At 41.1% G+C, this 20,505-nt stretch overlaps 1 protein-coding gene and 1 non-coding gene across 9 annotated transcripts in view; both read left to right on the top strand.

The window, feature by feature from the left end:
• Window positions 1–20,505, top strand: part of PRPF39 (pre-mRNA processing factor 39) — a 39,278-nt gene that overhangs the window by 6,907 nt on the left and 11,866 nt on the right. For 2 of the 8 annotated variants that reach the window (XM_054025686.1, XM_054025684.1), the window contains exons 2-12: window positions 1,203–1,584; window positions 3,146–3,271; window positions 3,920–4,038; window positions 4,565–4,732; window positions 11,732–11,897; window positions 12,605–12,712; window positions 15,168–15,332; window positions 15,651–15,777; window positions 15,861–16,177; window positions 16,826–17,010; window positions 18,556–18,630. In XM_054025686.1, coding sequence (XP_053881661.1) covers window positions 1,237–1,584; window positions 3,146–3,271; window positions 3,920–4,038; window positions 4,565–4,732; window positions 11,732–11,897; window positions 12,605–12,712; window positions 15,168–15,332; window positions 15,651–15,777; window positions 15,861–16,177; window positions 16,826–17,010; window positions 18,556–18,630 — 1,904 coding nt within the window. In that variant the 5' untranslated portion in view covers window positions 1,203–1,236. Of the gene's footprint in view, window positions 1–1,202; window positions 1,585–3,145; window positions 3,790–3,919; window positions 4,039–4,564; window positions 4,733–11,731; window positions 11,898–12,604; window positions 12,713–15,167; window positions 15,333–15,650; window positions 15,778–15,860; window positions 16,178–16,825; window positions 17,011–18,555; window positions 18,631–20,505 lie in introns of those variants that run through there. The other 6 variants (XM_054025690.1, XM_054025685.1, XM_054025688.1 and 3 more) reach the window with 6 other exon arrangements.
• Window positions 16,256–16,342, top strand: LOC128837539 (small nucleolar RNA SNORD127). Its single transcript, XR_008444977.1, has one exon. It is a non-coding gene; the product is annotated as a small nucleolar RNA SNORD127 (small nucleolar RNA).

Below are 20,505 nucleotides of genomic sequence, written 5' to 3'. Positions count from 1 at the left end.
ACTTTTGCCTGGAAGAAAGTCTTTGTGGCAGGGTCTGGACCGAATCTTTTTTGCGACCCTATGTTGTTTGATCCTGTCTAGCCATCTTGAATCCTGACGGAACGTGTTGCTGATGGTGGTAATTTTTTTCTTGGTGAAATCATAGTTTGAGCCAATTCATCTAGAAGTCACAGTTGATGATATACTTTGGGGTGTAACTGGAATGTAGTATTCTGTATTAACGAGCAGTAGTAAATTGACATAAACAGATATTTTAAACAGGGTAAAATACCTCAACCTCTTACAAGGAAATTGCAGTGGTTGGTTCTAATACCTGGATAGCTACATGGGATATTTACAAAAGATTTTGCATCTGACTCTCCCCAAAAATCTAGAAATGCCCATCACTGTCAGTGTTTCTGTAAATATGAATGGTGCTAGTGAGTGTGGAAAGTCTAAGTTTGTGACAAAGCAGATGAATGTGTGAGGCACTTAGGATGCTTTCTCAGATGGTTGAAAGTAAACTGTTCAAGTATAACTAGAGAGATAAGGTGGGTAAGGTAATATCTTTTATTGGACTAACTTCTGTTGGTGAGAAAAATCTTTCGAGCTTACACAGAGCTCTTCTTCAGGTTAGCTCTGTGTAAACTTGAAAACTTGTCTCTCTCACTAACATAAGTTTGTCCAATAAAAGATAGGTGAGGTAGTACTGTGACCAACATCGCTATGACACTTCCTTCATTCAAGTATAATTATTTAACTTGGATTAATCCATGGCCAGTCATGTTGCACAGCTAGAGATTATTTGATTGTTGGTTAAAATCCTTTTTGTGTCTGGCAGGCTTCTGTGAACTTTCTTCTTTGGTTTTACATAGCAGTACAGAAGATTCATATTAAATCCAGTTAATTTAAAAAATACTGGATGCACCTGAGAACACAATTACCAGCTCTTTTACTTGCAGGGAGCTGCCGAGCAATCCTTTTCATTTCATCAGAGACAACATGCCAGTTTATTGGTTATTTAATAATGTTTTACTTTTAAACGAGGATATGTTTTTACAATCAAATGGAATGGGGTATACATCTTTTAAAATTATGTTCTTCCTGTAGTTCAGTTGAATTACCTGAAATGTTTTGCTACACCAAGTAGGACAATTTAAAAATTGACAGCTAAATTGTACTGGCATCTGGAAGATAGTAAGCTTTAATCTGTATTTCCACAGGATATCATTCAACAGAACAACATTAACAGCAGCTATGCAGAACTCAGATCATACAGAGGATGACAGTAACCTAAGTAATGACAACACAGTCAACAGCACTGTCGCAGCAGGAGAGCAGCTTACGAACTTTACAGGAGAGCAGCTTACGGACTTCAGTACAGAGATTATGAGTGTCACAGAGATGGAACAGTCCCCTGATAGCTCTCCTGATGTAAATGAGGAGACCACACAAGAGAGTGGAATACCAAATATTCAAAGTTTACACACGACTGATGTTGAGGCTCATTTCCCTCCTGAATATGAGAAGTTCTGGAAAGTAGTAGAGGAGAATTCCCAGGATTTCACAGGTTGGGTATATCTGCTGCAGTACGTAGAGCAGGAGGTGAGTACATCCTTTTTCCCAAAATGCATAGAAGGATGAATTAACACATTGTCCTCTGATTCCAGTCTTGAATTTAAAGTTGTATTTCAGTCCCTAGCAGGTATTGTTTCAAGACAGTGCTTCTGGATTTCTACTGGGCCATGTTCGTTCTGAAGGGTACAAGCTCTGACTTCAGTTCTCAAATCTCTGTGCTTTATGCATGTAGAATTCTAGTCACTTAAAAAGGGGACATAAGAATGGCCATATTGGGTTAGACCAGTGGTCCATCTAGCACATCTCTTGACAGTGGGTAGGGCCAGATGCTTCAGAAGGAATGAACAGAACAGGGCAATTATTGAGTGATCCAGCCCTGACTTCTGCAGTCACAAGTTAGGGACAATCAGAGCATGGGGACTCTGCAGCTCTGGCAATTTTTGTGGCCAGTTGTGATTGTGCCATGTCATCAACTAGTTGAGAGGAAAAAATAAAGATGAGTAAGTCTTGAGAGCACTAATATTGTGAAACTTCCTAATTAGATTTTTAGAATAGTGTTGTTATATCTTGTAAAATCCTTTTAAAGAGCAGCGCTATCTAGCTACAAAGATACACTCCTCTTACTTGCATTACAATCAAGCTAGTAGATGAATATTGCTTGTCCAGCACTTAGCACTCAAATAATGATTTACACCTTCTGAGTGTTACTACTGACACAGCTTGTAATGCAGATGCTAACAGATAATGGCTTTTTCTCAAAGTCTGTTTTAAAAAGTTCAAATGCTAGCCTAGTTTTGTGTGAAATTTTTGTTTCCATGGCTTGCTGAGTTACATTGATGTCTATAGAATCACTGAAAACTCGGAGCCCTGCTGACAGCTAGTTGAGGTTTGGATAGGTTGACCAGACAGCAAATGTGAGAAATCGGGGTGGGGGGTAATAGGAACTTATATAAGAAAAAAGACCAAAAAATCGGGACTGTCTCTATAAAATCGGGACATCTGGTCACCCTAGGTTTGGAACATCTGTCTAAAGCAGGGGTTCTCAAACTGGGGGTTGGGACTCGTCAGGGGGTTGCAAGGTAATTACATGGGGGGTTGCAAGCTGTCAACCTCCACCTCAAACCCTACTGGCTTCCAGCATTTATAATAGTGTTAAATATATTTAAAAAGGTGTTTAATTTGTTGGGGTGGGGGGGTCACACTTAGAGGCTTGTGATGTGAAAGGGGTTGCCAGTAAAAAAGTTTGAGACCCACTGGTCTGTCTAAAGAATCAAGTGCAGTGGTGGAAAGAAGCAGGTTCTGACTGAAGATGCTAGCAGAGTAGTGTGGGAATACTTAAGCTGTGTCTGCTTGCAACTTTGTAGACCTGTAACTTAAGTTAGCTTAGGTCTTAGTGTTATAATTATTTGTGCTCACATATATTCAAAGTTATTTATAAAACTATGGAAAAGCACCTGATATTATGACGTGACTTTCTGTGTTTGAATTGGAATGGTGCCCTCCATGTAAGAATTCATGCTCTTCTCTAGTTATTTGAAACTTTCTCTTAAGAACTGTAAGTTACAGTTCTGTTGTATGTTTCTTACAGAACCACTTGCTGGCTGCCAGGAAAGCATTTGACAGATTTTTCACACATTATCCATATTGTTATGGATATTGGAAAAAGTATGCAGACCTTGAAAAGCGACATGACAACATTAAACAGTCTGATGAGGTACGTTGGTAGCTGGATATAGCTATCGCCATTTGGTCCTGTAAGCCAAATGATGACTAAACCACTGCAAGTCATTTTGGCTGCCAGTACCCACCATATATGGTCAGATTTATAGGGATTTTGTTTGCATTTGTCACTTTTTTTGTGGCATTTGTAGCTAATATTTTCTCTCTTTGTTGGCAGGTGCGTTAAACCTCTACAGTTTGTCAAGCTTTGCAGTGCAAGCCTCTGTATTACACTGCAGCTTAACAAGTAGGGCAGGGCTTTTCTGTCACTTACATTTATTTCTCATTTTCAAAACAATATAGTTGGTTTGCTGGTCACAATTGCTACATCTTATTGCATTTTTGGTCAGACGCTGTCAATGATGCTCTAATGGGTCTGTGCCCTATGGTCTGTACCCCAAAGCCTGCCCACACAACCTGGTCAGAATGCAGGGACCGCTGCGCTTTGAAGATCAAGACTCTGCACGTGGAGATCAGAACATTGCCATGTTCTATCCAACCTCCACCCAAATGGTAATGGTAGATTATTTAAACAAAATTCCAGTAATTAGTATTTCTAAGGTTCACCGGATAACACAGTGTTGCCTCTCTCTTAGGACGCTATTAAATATTTGAAGTACAGTTTATGTTGTTCTCTTCATAGGTGTATCGGAGAGGGCTACAGGCAATACCTCTTAGTGTTGATCTTTGGATACATTATATAAACTTCTTAAAAGAGACACTGGATCCTGTTGACCCTGAAACTAATAATACCGTAAGAGGGTAAGTTGTTTGTGTTTTAAAAAAAAAAAGGGGGGGGGGGAGGAGAAACACATGAACACAGTTGTAAATGATATGTAGCTACATGAAAAAGTAAAATCTTTAGCCATGAGAGCAAAGCTGAAGTAGCATCCAGCTGTATTGATGTCTCTTTATTTTTGTCTGATAAATAGTTCCATTCACTCCTCAGAACCTTGGGAATAGGCTCTTAGCGAGAAACTCCTCGTGGGTTTTAGTGGTTTGATTTCTTGTTTATGGCTTATTTTTATGTTGCTCTTATTCCTTTTATTGTGAAAATATTAGGAAAAATCACTGTAGAGCTGCTTATTAAAAAGGTCTTGTATTTATCATATATCTAGAGAACATATTTGGTAACATGCATTGTTTGAATCCCCAAAAGAATGCAGTAAAAGCTAAATAGAACATGCAGAGGCTCTTACAAAACAAATCCACCTCATTCTTCTTGCTCCTTGAATAGTTGAGGTACTACGTTCAGAAATGGCTGTTAAACATTTTTTCATTTTTTCAGAGCCTATGAACATGCAGTCTTAGCTGCAGGGACAGATTTCCGCTCTGACAGACTATGGGAAATGTATATAAATTGGGAAAATGAACAGGGCAACCTACGAGAAGTTACAGCTATATATGATCGTATCCTGGGGATTCCCACGCAGCTCTATAGCCATCACTTCCAGAGGTAAGGACAACTTAAAGCCTTAGTTAACTTCATGCTATTAACTGTGTTAAATAGGCATAAATATAATTAAATTTTTAATATTTGTGTAAAACTCAAAATTGTTCAATCCAAACAGGAACTTGGAAAGTTATTACACTTAAGCCAGTAATAAAATTGATTGTCTCTCCAAAAAAACAAAGCTTCTGGGTAAACTTCACTTCTTAATTATAAGCAAATACATTTGTATAGTGTCTTACTCTACCATCTATATTTTAGTTCTTATGTTGATACTGTGAGAGCGCTGTTTCACACGCTAGCATTTCTTTTAATAAATAAAACGAGGGCTAATAGAAAATTGGAGACTGAAAATGTTTTCACCTTCATTAAGAATGGGTATAGACTTCTCTTTAGGGAGCCATGGAGATGATCTTTGGAGCAGCAAGACCTCAAACTGATGCAAAATGTACAACACAATAAAATGTATTTAAATCAGTATTGCCTGGAGCTGCGAACCAGCTGAGTGTTGTACAGACTTAGATCTTTTTATTCTTTTGAGCGCTGAAACAAAGTTTAGGAACTGGTGTCCAGAGAAAAACTAAAAAAAATCAAACTTCACAAATTCGCCTATGAACAACTTTTTTGTAAAAAGGAAGTTGTGGGAATTGTTAGCAGGAAGAAAAATGGGGTGAACCCAGAAAAGGGTGCATTTTACTAGGAAGTTATGTTATTCAGCTTCTAATTCCATATCCTGCTGCAATTCTCAGCTGAACTGTTTTTTACCATAAACTAATTTAAGAAAAATACTTTATTCAGTTTTAAATAATAAATATCTGTGTTAATTTGGATAGGGTAAACATTAAAAAACAGAAACCCTAGTTAAGAGGTACAGCGGTCTTCCTAGTAGTTTCTAAAGAAGGTTTTTGTTAGGAATTCCTAAGCAAGTGGTCATTTTCTGAGAATTAACATCCCATGCCATCCTATTCACTGAGTAGGTAGCCTTTTCCCACCACAGTTTGCAAAGGTATTCACCGTTACAAGCCACTCCTTAATGTTTGCCCTTCATGGTACTTGAATCCTTTGAAACAGAAAGCTTTGCACACCTAGTAGATATTACCTATGTATTATGCGCACTGTGCGAAGTTGCATCTCCAGCAGAGTTCTAGGTTCTTAAACCATCCACTTGTGCTAATAATCAGTTCTTCGAGTGGTGTCCCCATGGGTGTTCACTTTAGGTGTCGTTGCGCCCCTGTGCTTCTGGCCGGAGATTTATGGTAGCAGTGCCCCGGTTGGGCCGCACATGCACAATCCCCATCTCGCGCTGCTTCAGGCGGTTAACTGGCACTGTACGACCAACCCCCCACTTTCTCCCCCCAGTTCCTTCTCTCCCGACGTCGGAGCACTCAGCAGCGCCTCACAGCTAGAAATAATTATTTTTCCTGTCCCTTTAGCAATAGTTCATAGTTCTCAGTTAGAATACAATAGACTTTTTTCCCCCTTCCTATCTTATCTCCGTCCTTTTTAAAAAAAAATAAAAATTTTTTTCCTCTTAGGACCATAAATTTTCCAGTCTTCCTGATCACAGCGGCACTATACTTTTTATCTCTCTGCATCACTGAGAGAATAAGCTTCCTCAGGGTATGCCTGGCACTACCTGCCAGCTTTCAATACACCTCTCGGATGGACACTCTCAATGCATCTGCTGCCTTGGTGAGGGACATACACCGCGAAAGTGCTCGCACTGTCTAAACTTGAAAGGCTGCACGAGAAAGGCAAGGGATTTACAGCTAAAGCTTTCTCCTTATGGAGAAATCTCTTCGCCCGGTGACTGAGCCTGAGTTACGAACGCCTCCCAGACAGAAATCGCCAACTACCGCCTCGGACAAAGACCCTTCTTTCAGGGGAAAAGATCCTGAACAACCTGCCAAGAAGGCAGCAAAGAAACGGGGCATCACGTCCCCGAATCCGGAGTCGGCCAAGAGGAGGTGCTCCAATAGCGGACAGATGCTCCTGGTACCGACCGCACCGGCCATATCAACTGCAGACAGACCATGTCCCAATGGTACTAAGAAACCCAGAGCTCCAAAGCAGTCGCGCTCCGCCACAGGCGTTAAGGGGAAAGTGAAACCCCATGCCACCACACCGACAACAGCAAGCAAGCCATCGGTACTGAGCATTCCTGCGCTAATGCTGCCACCTACTGCTGGTACTATGCACGCCAGCCACACACCAGCACGGATAAGCTCATTCCAGCATACGGTACCGAGCTCCACCATCCCACCGAGATCAGACACGTCACAGCAGTTCCTGTGTCCCACAGACTTATCTGTCTCATTGGTACCACAGTCTCCTTGGCACCAAAGGTACCACGGTACACATGGTACTAAGCCAACCCAGCTCTCCAGAGTTTTCAATGCAATTCTCTAGTGGGGAGGAGGATATCGGACACTTGCCAGAGGTTTCCTCTCCTGTGACTACTCCTGCCACACAGACCCCACCGAGCATAGGCTTCCCTGTACACTTTACAAACCAACCCTGGTTGGGCCACCCATAGATGCCCACCATGCCCTTCCAACCACAATGGCCATTCTGGCAGCCATGGACTCCATACCCACAGCAGCAGCAACAGGGAGTACCCAACACTCTGCCCTCAACCACCCATATTGGCATCAAAGGCACCTTCTACCGTCTCCGAACAAGGGGCCCAAAAAAAGGAGCAATTCTCGGACCCAGATGAACCAACTGACATTACATTTTCATCTTCCTCACCAGATGACACAATTATGCCCCACCACAATAGACGATTTCAAGCAGTTCCAGGATCTCTACAAGAGAGTGGCCACTTCCCTAGATATGGAAGAGGTCCAGGAATCTCGCCACAATCTAGTGAACATACTTCACATATCCACTTCATCCAGAGTTGCCCTTCCCATGAATGATGCGATTCTGGACCCTGTGAAGTTGCTCAGGCAAACCCCAGCATTGATTCTACCTACCTGTAAAAGGTCTGATGAGAAGTATTACATGCCAGCCAAGGGCACTGAATTCCTTTTCTCACATCCAACGCCAAATTCATTCGTTATCTACGCGGTGAATGAACGGGGTAAACAACAATACTATAGAAACACCCCGTATGATAACGACTGGAAATAGCTCAACCTATTTGGTCATAAAGCATACTCTGCTGCAACATTTACAATTGAGAATTGCCAACTATGAAGCCCTACTGACAAAATATAATCACAATAATTATGCAAGTCTCTCAGAATTTATAAACTTTATACCAGAAGACAAAAAGAATCAATACAAAGCACTCGTCACAGAGGACCAACTTGCCACCAGAACAGCGCTCCAACCTGCCCTTGACTCCGCTGATTCCGCAGCAAGGACCATAGCAACAGCAGTCATTATGAGGAGAGCCTCCTGGCTTCATCTATCCAGTTTCCCAGAGCCAGTGTAGTCCACCATAGAAGACTTACCCTTTGAAGGCACCAAACTCTTTGTGTACAAAACAGACGAGTCATTGCATACCCTGAAAGACTCGAGGGCCACCTTGCGGTCTCTGGGGCATCCACGCACCTAGGAACGAGAGACGGCAGACCACTTACTAAACTCCTCAATGGTTCCAACCCCCTCAGTATACTCAACGGAATAAGTATTACGACCAACAGGGGCGGAAACAGAAAATTTGAGAAGACAATCCGTTTCCTGGACTACTACCTCTCAGTCATCAATTTCTAGGCAACAGATTTGAAGCCTTTGTCGAGGGCTCAAGAATCCCATCTACTGCAGAAAGAGGTGAACCATCTCATATCCCTGGGATCAGTAGAACCTGTATCGACCGAGTACAGAGGGAAGGGGTTCTATTCCCACTACTTTCTCAGACAGAAAAAAACAGGAGGTTGAGGACCTATGGAGATTTACAGTGACTAAACAAGTTTGTAAAAACACAAAGATTCAAATTGGTCATACTAGGCACCATAATCCCAGCATTAGAGAGGGGGGACTTGTTCTCTGCCTTTGACCTACAGGACGCATATTTTCATATATCGATCCATCCCTCACATCAGAAATTCCTGCAGTTCACAATAGCACAGGATCACTTTCAGTAGAAAGTTCTACCCTTCGGCCTTTCCACTGCACTGCGAGTATTTTCCAAAGTACTCGCCGTAGTAGCGGCCTATGTACGCAGACAGGGAATAATGATATTCCCGTACTTGGATGACTGCCTGCTGAAAGCACCAGTACTGCAGACAGCCATATGTTCCACCCACGTACTATACACCTCTTTATTTCCTTAGGGTGGACTTTTGTAAGTTTATTTGAAATCCTAACACCTGTCCAAGGCCTGGAATTCATTGGAGCGGACCTCAACTCCCTCAAAGCAACTGCCTCTCTTCCACCAAAACACTTTCTGACTCTAACCGCCTTAAACTTAACAGTACGGAACAACGCGCAGGTGTCTGCCAGAACTTGCCTGCAACTACATGGCCGCCACAACCTTCGTCGTCCAACATGCAAGGCTACACATGCGGTGCCTTCAAGCCTGGTTATGGACAAATTATGCTCCCCACAAGCACAGCAAAAACAAACTCCTCTCTATGACGAATGCAGTCAAGGACTCCTATGGTGGACCAGTCTGGCCAATGTCTGCAGGGGCGTGCAGGTTCTGCAGAATCTGCCAGCGCTCACCATCACCACGGATGCATCCTTCCTAGGCTGGGGGGGGGGGGGCACATTTCCAGGCACATTCTATACAGTCCCACTGGTCTCCAGCAGAGTCCCAGCTTCATATCAACGTGCTGTAACTCCCAAGCGGTTCAAAATGCCTGTTCTCATTTCCTACCACTAATCCAAAACAAAACGGTACAGATCCTCACCAACAATGTAGCCACCATGTTCTATATAAACAGAAAAGGAGGAGCACAGTCACACTCCCTATGTACGGAAGCCATGCGTCTTTGGCATGGTGCATCAAACACAATGTCCATGTTATAGCTTCGTACCTACCTGGTTTCCAGAACAACACATCAGATACCCTGAGCAGGAAGTTTTATTAAGACCACGAATGGGAGCTGAACACATGGGTCATCCAAGATATTTTCTAGATGTGGGGGTTCCCAAAGATAGACCTCTTCACAACTGCACACAATTCCAAATGCCCCCAGTTCTCCTCCAGAGCAGGACTTGGTCAACACTCTCTCTGGGCAATGCCTTCCTCATCAAGTGGAACACGCCTCTCCTGTTCGCCTTTCCCTCCCACCCCTCTCCTAGCCCATGTACTCACAAGATAAAGCAAGATGGATCCAGAGTGATCCTATTAGCCCCCACGCACGCTCCTGCTTCTGCCTCGACTTCTGTCACAGGATGCAGGGCGCATCCTCCATCCGGATCCCCAAAAACTTCATCTCAAAGCCTGGTTACTACATGGCTCTTGGGATCTGAAATGACACGTTCCACAGAAGTTCAGAAGATATTATTAAACAGCCGTAGGGAAACTAACCAACACACCTACGGACATAAGTGGAAACTATTCAAATCATGGTGCCAAGGCAAACAAGACGGCACCTGTGTCATCCTCCTTACCTCTTATTTTAGGCTATCTACTGGAACTTAAACGGGACTTTCCATGAGTTCCATCCATGTAAACCTTCTGGCCATCATGACATTTCATCATAAAGTCAACAGATTCTCTATTTTCATGCATCCCATCACTAAACTCTTCTTGAATGATCTCTCCAACTCCTATCTGGAAGTGAGAAAACCCACCCCTCCATGGGACCTCAACCTAGTCCTCCATGCCCTCACCGAGCCCCCTTTCGAGCCCATAGCTACAAGCTCCTTACTACACCTCTCTATGAAGGTTGTGTTTCTAGTGGTTATTACATTGGCCAGGCAGTCAGGAGAACTAGCTGCTCTCATGAGGGATCCACCCTATATGATCTTTTTTAAAGATGAAGTATCTTCAGACCCCATCCTAAGCTTTTGCCTAAGGTGGATTCATCGTTTCACCTTAACCAGTCTATATACTTACCTACATTTTTTCCGAAACCACATACAGACAGTAGACAATCCAGACTACACTCCTTGGACGTCCGCAGGGCTCTCGCTTTTTATGTCGATAGAACAAAATCCTTTCGCAAGTCTCCAAAATTATTCGTTTCTGTCACCGAACGCTCTAAAGAGCACGCCATTTCCAAACAATGCCTATTCAAATGGATATCAGACTCTATCAAACTCTGTTATCTCCAGTATAAATGACGACCCCCTACTGGGATCCGTACGCATTCTACTAGGAGTCTTTCAACCTCCATAGCGTTTCTCAACAACATCCCTATTGCGGAATTCTGTAGGACTGCAATCTGGATCTGATGCACGCTTTTACACAACACTATGCGTTGCAACAACACACATCTTCTGATGCCCTGTTTGGTGTCACAGTGTTTTCATCTGCTACGACTTCAACTCCGAAGCCCCCTCCTTCCACTGGAGGGCACTGCTCTGAAGTCACCTAAAGTAAAGCACCCACAGGGACACCACTTGAAGAAGAAGAAGAAGAAGAAGAAGAGGAGGAAGTTACTCACCTTGTGCAGTAACAGGTTCTTCGAGATGTGTATTCCTGTGGGTGCTCCAGTACCCTCTCTCCTCCCCTCTGCTTTGGAGTTCTATCATATACAGACTCTGCAGTAGAGAAGGAATGGCGGGGGGGGGGGGGGGGGGGGAAGGAAGGGGGTTGGTCGCACAGCACCAGTTAATTGCCTGAAGCAGTGTGAGACAGGAACTGTACATGTGTGGCCCAACCAGGGCACTGCTATCCTAAATCTCTGGCTACAAGCGCAGGGGCGCAACGACACCTAAAGTGGAGCACCCACAGGGACACACATCTCGAAGAACCTCTGTTATTGCACAAGGTGAGTAACTTCCTCGCTTTTGTCATATAACTTAGAATAAGTGAGTATTTTTTAAAATATAACATGTAAAAATTGTGCATTTGTTAAGTGAACAAATCCTGTTTCTTTGCAGGTTTAAAGAACACGTACAAAATAATTTGCCTCGAGACCTTCTAACTCCTGAGCAGTTTATTCAGCTGCGCCGGGAATTGGCGTCTGTCAGTGGCCATAGTGGGGATGATGCACCACCAGGAGATGACCTTCCTTCTGGAATTGAGGACATAACTGACCCTGCAAAGGTAAATGTGCAGGCAAGGTTGCAGAACACCTTTGCATGTTTGTTCAATCTGCTGCTGCTGAGAGGAGAGTTTTCTTTTATTTGCAGGGACTGTACTATGTTTTTGGCTGAGCTGATCCCATAGTATAGAGTGTCAACTCCTACATGTGAGCCAAAGAGCAGCAGTTAGTGTGTGATTGGCTGTATAGACAAGAAGAGATCTCCCTTACACTACATAGGTTTGAAAGAATTGTAATTAACATTTTAATCTTAAAAGTGATCTATAAAATTTTAGCAGAATGTTGACTCTTTCAAATATATGGGGTAAGAGTTACGGCGTGTTTTGAGAGTTTTTATTTATTTAGTACTGGCCTGTGCAGATCTATGCTCCTTGAAGGGCATGCAAAAGCATGAAATCAGCTAGAAAGAAGTGCCCATTTGGGGTTGTACCAAATAAAGATGGAATCCTATTTGGATATGACGCATCTCAGATTTATATCACTTCAGAAATTAAGAGGCCGACCGTTGGATCCAAGACCACCTCAGGTTCATAACACTAAGAGCTAAGACAATGTGCACTTTTATCCCACTTGTTCAGGACAGCACCTGAAGTAGCAGTGTACCTTTCATATTTTAATTTATGCAGATCACGTCAATAATACAGTGCAGTTGTAAACTTGATATTTTACAGATCAGTATTAATCACTTGCTTTTATCATGTATCTTTAGCTAATCACTGAAATAGAAAACATGAGACACAGAATCCAAGAGATTCATCAAGAAATGTTCAATCACAATGAACATGAAGTCAGCAAGAGGTGGACCTTTGAAGAAGGAGTAAGTTTTCTTGTGTTAGCCTTTTTTGTACGAAAGACAGCGTGATCTAAAGGCATGAACATGGGATTGGGAACCAGAAACTCCTGGTGTTTCTAATTCTTACTAAACTACTGTAAAGCTTTGGGCAAATAAATGGTTTTACCCTCTTTTCTATCTTCAAAAAGAGTACTTTTAAAAAATATACCAACATTAATAACTAATTCTCACAGCAGCTCTGTGAGGTAGGTACTAAGTTTTATTTTGAGAGAGGCAACGTGGGGAAAATACATTTTACTAAGTGTAAACTTTACATTTAGTGTCTTTCATACCATGTATAAGAAAGGAGGGTACTACTTCATAAATGTGGTATGTTACAGAATTAAAACTAGTCAATAGAAAGAAAAGCTTCTTATAATGGTATCTTAAAAATTAAGTTGTCACCAAGCTAGAAACTGTAAAGAGTACAACTAGGTGCAAAAATCTGATACTGCTGTGTTAGAATTTCACAACTAAAATTCCAGTTGAGAATGGCAAAAACTATTCATCCAATAACACCCAGGTTGTGCTGCACATGCTTTATAACAAACAGTATTAAACTAAGCAAGCATATGAAATTGTATATATTCAGTGAAGCCGAGTTACTTTTGCAACTTCAACTTCTGAATTCTCCATAAATTTACCATGTGAACATAATAGGACATTATTCTTGCCTTCCACTCTGTATGCATCTGAAGAAGTGGGCTGTAGTCCACGAAAGCTTACGCTCTAATAAATTTGTTAGTCTCTAAGGTGCCACAAGTCCTCCTGTTCAATTTTCTTTGTTTTTAAAGAGGAAAAACTTGCTTATGTCTAGTGTTTGCATTTAAGTGGTCTCAAATTGGGCTGTGACATTCATGTTTCATTGAAGGGAATGGGAGACATGGGGAGTTCCTGGTCTTGCTGCTGTTTGTCTGGCAGGAATTTTCTGTTGGTTTTAAACTAGCAGTTGTATTATTTCACATGGACATTGTGACGCGGGCAGGGATGGTGTCCCTAGCCTCTATTTGCCAGAAGTTGGGAATGGGCGACTGGATGGATCACTTGATTATCTGTTCTGTACATTCCCCCTGGGGCATCTGGCATTGGCCACTGTCAGAAGACAGCATACTGGGCTAGATGGACCTTTGGTCTAAACCAGTATGGCCGCTCTTATGTCATTATAGTCTTATGGGGAAAAAATTATTTTAAATGCAAGTTTATCATGAACAAAACAGTGGAGCTGGTACTCCAGAGCAAATAAATGTAGGTCAGGCAGTGTGTAAAGCTGCATTAAAGCTCTTACTTGCATTGCATGGATTCTAGTCCATGTTTTCGAGTTCTCTGTTCTGTGTTTGAGCAGCGCAAGGTCTGTATAACCTTACAGTGGTCTGTAGTAGCCATAAAGGCTCAAAAAAACAGAGGGGAGGCCTGACCATGGGTCCCCCCTTTCCTTGCCATGCCAGCAGCTTAGAGGGTGTATGGTATACAGGGCTCGCTATATACCAGTGCAGGATCACCCTTGCACCAGAGTGAATGCTTCCTTTTGGGACCATAATATGCTGGCAATACCATGCAAAGTGGCCATGCCTGATCTGAGGATCCTGATCAACATTTTTACATAAGAATGGCCATACAGGGTCAGATCAATGGTCCATCTAGCCCAGTATCCTGTCTAGAGACAGGGGCTAATGCCAGGTCTTTGGAGGGAATGAACAGATCAGCACTCATCAAGTGATCCATTCCCTGTCGTCCACTTCCAGCTTTTGGCATTCAAAGGCTAGGGACAGCCAGCGCGTGGGGTTAATTCCCTGATCGTGTTGGCTAATATGTATTGATGGACCTATCCTCCATGAATGTATCTAGTTCTTTTTTGAACCCCGCTATAGTTTTGGCCTTCACGGCATACCCTGGCAATGAGTCCCACAGGTTGACTGTGTTGTGTGAAGAAGTACTTCCTTTTGTTTGTTTTAAACCTGCTGCATATTAATTTCATTGGGTGTTCCCTGGTTCTTGTGTTATGTGAAGGTGTAAATAACATTCCTTATTTATTTTCTCCACACCAGTCTTGATTTTTATAGACCTCTATCATCTCCCCCCTTACAGGTTCTCAGTGCTGCTATGTTTGGTTTGCAGACAAGGCAGAGGATTGATTACTAACAGCATTACTGTTGTGGGTAATTTATTTTAAAAAAAAAAGATTATTTTGGGAAAGCTGTTTTTACAAGACCTAGATTTTGGCCCAAACTTGAATTGGCAATTAGAGTATCCCTTTAAAATTAGTCATACCCTGAAGTCCATTCAGACCTGGGTATTTGAATAGCCTACATAAGATTATTATTCTGAAAAGTCAAAGAGTGTGATATAAATTAAATATAAAGTAACATCCAAACAGTTTATCTTGGTCTGTATTTTTGACTAAGTTGTTGAATTTGACTCCAGTGTTACTCATCTGTTGCAGATAAAACGACCTTACTTCCATGTAAAACCTTTGGAGAAAGCCCAGTTGAAAAACTGGAAAGAATACTTAGAGTTTGAGATAGAAAACGGGACTCATGAGCGAGTTGTGGTCCTCTTTGAAAGATGTGTTATTTCATGTGCCCTCTATGAGGACTTCTGGATTAAGGTAAGGGAAGTGATTTAATAATGAATTCTTACTGATTGCAAACATTGATCTAGTGACTAACCTTTTGTACTCTTGTTGAATGTTGTTCATATATAACTATATCTGTTGCATTAGGAGATGGTCTGCTTGCAACCAGATTTGACTGCTGCATATGCCAACTTCGTTGCCTCTCTACGTCCTTCCTTACAGAAACTAGTCTAGTGGTTCAATAAAGGTGCTGAATGGGTTTAAACAAAAGAATTTTATCGTTCTGTCATGTATTTAAAGACCAAAAATAAGCTTTAAATTATTCAATCTATACTCTGTTTTCAAATGTAGTATGCCAAGTATATGGAGAATCACAGTATTGAAGGAGTGAGACATGTCTACAGCAGGGCCTGTACAATACACCTTCCTAAGAAACCAATGGTTCATATGCTATGGGCTGCCTTTGAAGAACAGCAGGGTAAGAGCCAAGTTAGTGAGACTTTTCTAGTTAAATTAGCCTTTGGATTGTTGCTGGCAGTGATTTTTTCTTTTTTTCAAGAGTTGATGGATGCATGGTGTCTGCATTAAATACTTACCCAACGTTTTTAGGGAACATCAATGAAGCAAGAAGAATTTTGAAAACATTTGAAGAGTGTGTTCTGGGACTTGCAATGGTTCGCTTGCGAAGAGTTAGCTTAGAACGCCGACATGGAAACATGGAAGAAGCTGAACACCTGCTTCAGGAAGCTGTTAAGAATGCTAAATCAAGCGGTGAATCATCATTTTATGCCATCAAACAAGCTCGACATCTTTTCAAAGTTCAGAAGAACCTTCCAAAAGCAAGAAAAGTGCTATTGGAAGCCATTGAGAAAGACAAAGTATGTGTTTCCTAAAAGCTTTATAAATAGTCCTGTGATATTTAATTTCCTCCTCCTTTTAGTCAGTGCATTAAAACGTGGCAACAGTGATGACAGGTTTTCAGACTGTATGTAAAGCATTTTATTGCACATGGAGACACCAGTCCCTCTAAGCTGATGTTGCCAGATTTGCAGGTTATGAATCTTGCCTTTTTCACCCTTCAGATAGCATCCATGATTCCCCTAGTGTTCTGAGACATCGTTGTTTTTCTCTGTCCTGCTCCCTTTCAAAAATCACAAACAATGCACGGATGCTGATATTGCATGGAAGTAATTTATTAAATACCATTGGTCGTGTTAGTGCAAAGATCACTTTATTTGGGCGCCAGAACTGCTTGGTCTTCGAGCCCTCATGCTAATCACAAGGATACACATACCCTCAGATGTACTGTAGACCATGTGCATCTATTTATAAAATGACACAGGTCAAAGAGCACCTATGTTTACACTTTCTGACAGGAAACCTTTGTATTGACTACACTATAACATCTGTTTACAACGTAGGACACTCTGGTGCGCATAGCTGTTGAACTTATTAGAAAGAAGTGCTGGAGATGTACTTGGGCAAACACTATTTTACAACAATCGCTGTAACTTTTTTTTGCACAGGAGAACACTAAATTGTATCTCAACTTACTTGAAATGGAGTATAGTGGGGATCTTAAGCAAAATGAAGAAAACATCCTCACATGTTTTGACAAAGCTGTCAATGGTGCATTGTCTATAAAAATGAGGATTACATTTTCTCAACGAAAAGTGGAATTTCTGGAAGATTTTGGTTCTGATGTCAACAAGTAAGATTTAACCTACACTATGGCTGTAATTGGGTCACCAAATGAGATGCTGTTTATAATTTTGGGGGAAGAGTTTCATTTAGACATGCTCCTTAAACGATTATTTTAGCACTGCAATTATGACACTGTTAGAGTTGAAGACAGACAAATTCATACCAAGTTCCTATTTTCAAGTATTATCAACTTTCTGGAAAAGCTGCCATTTTGTCTCATGCTTGTTCTCAGCACAAGAGTGTTGTCTTTTTGTTCGAAAGCTGTGTCTTGGCTTTATAGTGGGGGATATTCTTAAAAGAGGACACGAAGAAAAGTGTTTGCTTTTTTTTTTATAACTTCACCCACAACTACACATCTTAAATTTTCAAACTTGCCCTAACTTGGCTTATCCTTGAGGACTAGTATCATTAATGTGTTCAGAAATCCCAGGCTTTCTAATTGTGTGCTCTGCATTGAGCTTTCTCTGGGCATCGGACGTTTACACAAATGCAACTTTTAATTCAATATTTTTTATTCTCTTCATTCTCAATATTACCATAAAGTGTAATTTTCCTGTTTTTTGGCTTGGATTTTCCAAGCCATAATTTCGCTTTTCTGCATTGCACGTTGCTAATAATAGCCGATGGTAAAATTCTGCCTTCTGATATGCACTGACTTTCATGGGAACTATGCATGTAACTTCCAGGAAGGAAATTGGCTAAGAGAAAGCAGGGTTTTAGGTTCTGATATGGTGCTGCAGGACAAAATATCTGAGATGTGCAGAACGAAAAGAACGGGGATGGAACTCCAGACCTACTTGTGTCAAAGGAGATGGCTGATGGAAGCAGCAGCTTTGGTCTGTCACCTTTTGAACTGCAGTAGTAAGAGGAATCTGAACCAGCAGCTGCGCCTATATTAAATGAAATATCTAGGAAACATACAAATTGTTACTGAATGTATTGAAAGATGGGCTGCTTTATACATTGTTACTTGATAGCTAGATGGCTCTTCATGCAGCACTGAATTCCTCTGTTTTTCGTACTACTTGTGAAAGGTCTTTAGATATTGATATGAATTATAGCAACACATGTAAAACACCGTGTACATTTATGGTGCAGTATAAATGCTTAATATAAACACAACTGTAACTAATGGTAGGTTGGTATTTTTGTGGGGGGAATATGTCTTCACGTGCCACTGAAAATGTTGTTCTTCACTATATTAACACACACTTTTGAATATATGCTGTGCATTATGAAAATCATTCAAACTAGCAAGCTTTTTGGTCTTCCTCACGTCATAGTGGATAGCTTTAATCTTTTGGTCTTAATTCAATTTCAAAAATTAGTTTACCTTTGCCTAGTTTCATAGTAATACAGAATTTTTACTGTCTGAAATAGACATACTTAATAATTGTCACTATACAACATCCTTTGACAATGGATGGAAGATGTACAGGTTGGTAGCCTAATTATTTACAGGCTGCACTGACTGTTTTGAAAATGTAACATGCATGCTAAACAAAGTTTGTGGGGTGTGTTTGTGATTTTTTTTTTTTTTTTCCCCACCCAGGCTTTTGGATGCCTATGATGAACATCAAACACTTCTAAAAGAGCAGGATTCTTTAAAAAGGAAAGCAGAAAATGGGTATGAACTGTATTCACCTCATGCTCTTAAGTCAATTAATAGTTCATGCAATAGTGGTATTGCTTTGAATTCCAGAGTAGCAAAGACAGGATCCTGGGGTATTGTAGAAGTCGGTGTATAGACTTCTACAACTGGAACAAAACATTTTCAAATGTTTCTAAAACATTTAGAGAATGTCACTGATTGCCCCATACTCATCATTAAGTACTTTGGGTTTTTCAAGTTCAGTTGTTTTTTAAAGCCCTTAAAACTATTTTGGGCTTTGTACTGTCTTCCCAGGAGGCCTAAAAGAAAAGGGAGTGGTGCTAAATATCCAATAGAGTGTAGTGTATCTAGTTATATCTCTAACGTGACTGTAATGTTTTTTGCCTTAATTTACAGCATTTGCATCCCAAAAGTACTTAAACTGAAATGCTTATGCTGAAAGCTACTAGAATTCCTTGAGATGTGGCCTTTTTTTTTTTTTTTTTTAAATAAACCTCCCCATAGAATCATAGAAATGTAGGGCTGGAAGGGACCTCAAGAAGTATCAAGTCCAGCCTCCTGCACTGAGGCAGGACCGAGTAAACCTAAGCCATCCCTTACAGGTGTTTGTCCGACCTCTTAAAATCCTCCAATGATGGCTATTCCACAACCTCCTTTGGAAGCCTATCCCAGAGCTTAACTACTCTTATAGTTAAAAAGTTTTTCCTGCTACCCAACCTAATCTCTCTTGCTGCAGATTAAACCCATTACTACTTGTCCTGCCCTCAGTGGACATGGAGAACAATTGATCACTGTCTTCTTCATAACATTCCTTAACATATTGGAAGATTGGTGTGAGAGGGTTGATAACAATCTTCTTTTCTCAGTTTTTTTTTTAACCTGTCTTCTTAAGTCAGGTTTTCTAAACCTTTTATCATTTTTGTTGCTCTCCTCTGGACACTCTGTAATTTGTCCAGATCTTTCCTAAAGTATGGCCCCAGAATTGGACACAGTACCTCACCCATGCCTAGCAGAGCAGGACAGTTACTTCTTGTCTTACATATGACATTCCTGTTAATACATCCCAGAATATTAGCCTTTTTTGCAACTGCGCACATTGTTGATTCATATTCTATTTGTGATCTAGTATAACCCCAGGTTCTTTTCAGCAGTACTAGCACCTAAGCCAGTTATTCACCGTTTTGTAGTTGTGCATTTGATTTTTTTCCTTCCCAAGTGAAGTATTTTGCATTTGTCTATATTGAATTTCATCTTGTTTCAGATCAATTCTCCAGTTTGTCAAGGTCATTTTTAATTCTAATCCTATCCTCCAAAGCACTTGCAACCTATTGTCGGTTGGTGTCATCTGCAAATTTTAAGTCAATAATGGGGTCTCACAGGGGTCCGGTACTATTCAATGTTTTCATTAGATACACCACATAGCGAACCATTGATAATTACTCTTTGAGTACGGTCTTTCAACCAGTTGTGCACCCACCTTACAATAATTTCATCTAGACCACATCTCCCTAGTTTGTTTGAGAATTATATGTGGGACTGTCTCAGAAGGCTTATTTAAAATCAAGATATACCATGTCTAATGCTCCCTTCCGCACCCCCATCCATTACACCAGCAACCCTGTTGAAGAAGGTAATTAGGTTGGTTTGGCATTGTTTGTTCTTGACAAGTCCATGCTAACTATTCCTTATAACCCTATCATCCTCTAGGTACTTACAAATTGATTGTGTAATAATTTTGTTCCAGTATCTTTCCAGGTATCAAAGGTAGGCTGACTAGTCTGTAATTCCTTGGGTTCTTTTTGTTCCTCTTTGTACGTTTGTCCTTCTCCAGTTGTCTGGGACCTCACCTCTCCTCCAGAAGTTCTCAAAGATAATTGCTAACCGTTCTGG

This window comes from Malaclemys terrapin, chromosome 4 (assembly GCF_027887155.1).
Source record: "Malaclemys terrapin pileata isolate rMalTer1 chromosome 4, rMalTer1.hap1, whole genome shotgun sequence".
Classification (NCBI taxonomy): domain Eukaryota; kingdom Metazoa; phylum Chordata; order Testudines; family Emydidae; genus Malaclemys; species Malaclemys terrapin.
This window is presented reverse-complemented; position numbering and strand designations above follow the sequence as displayed.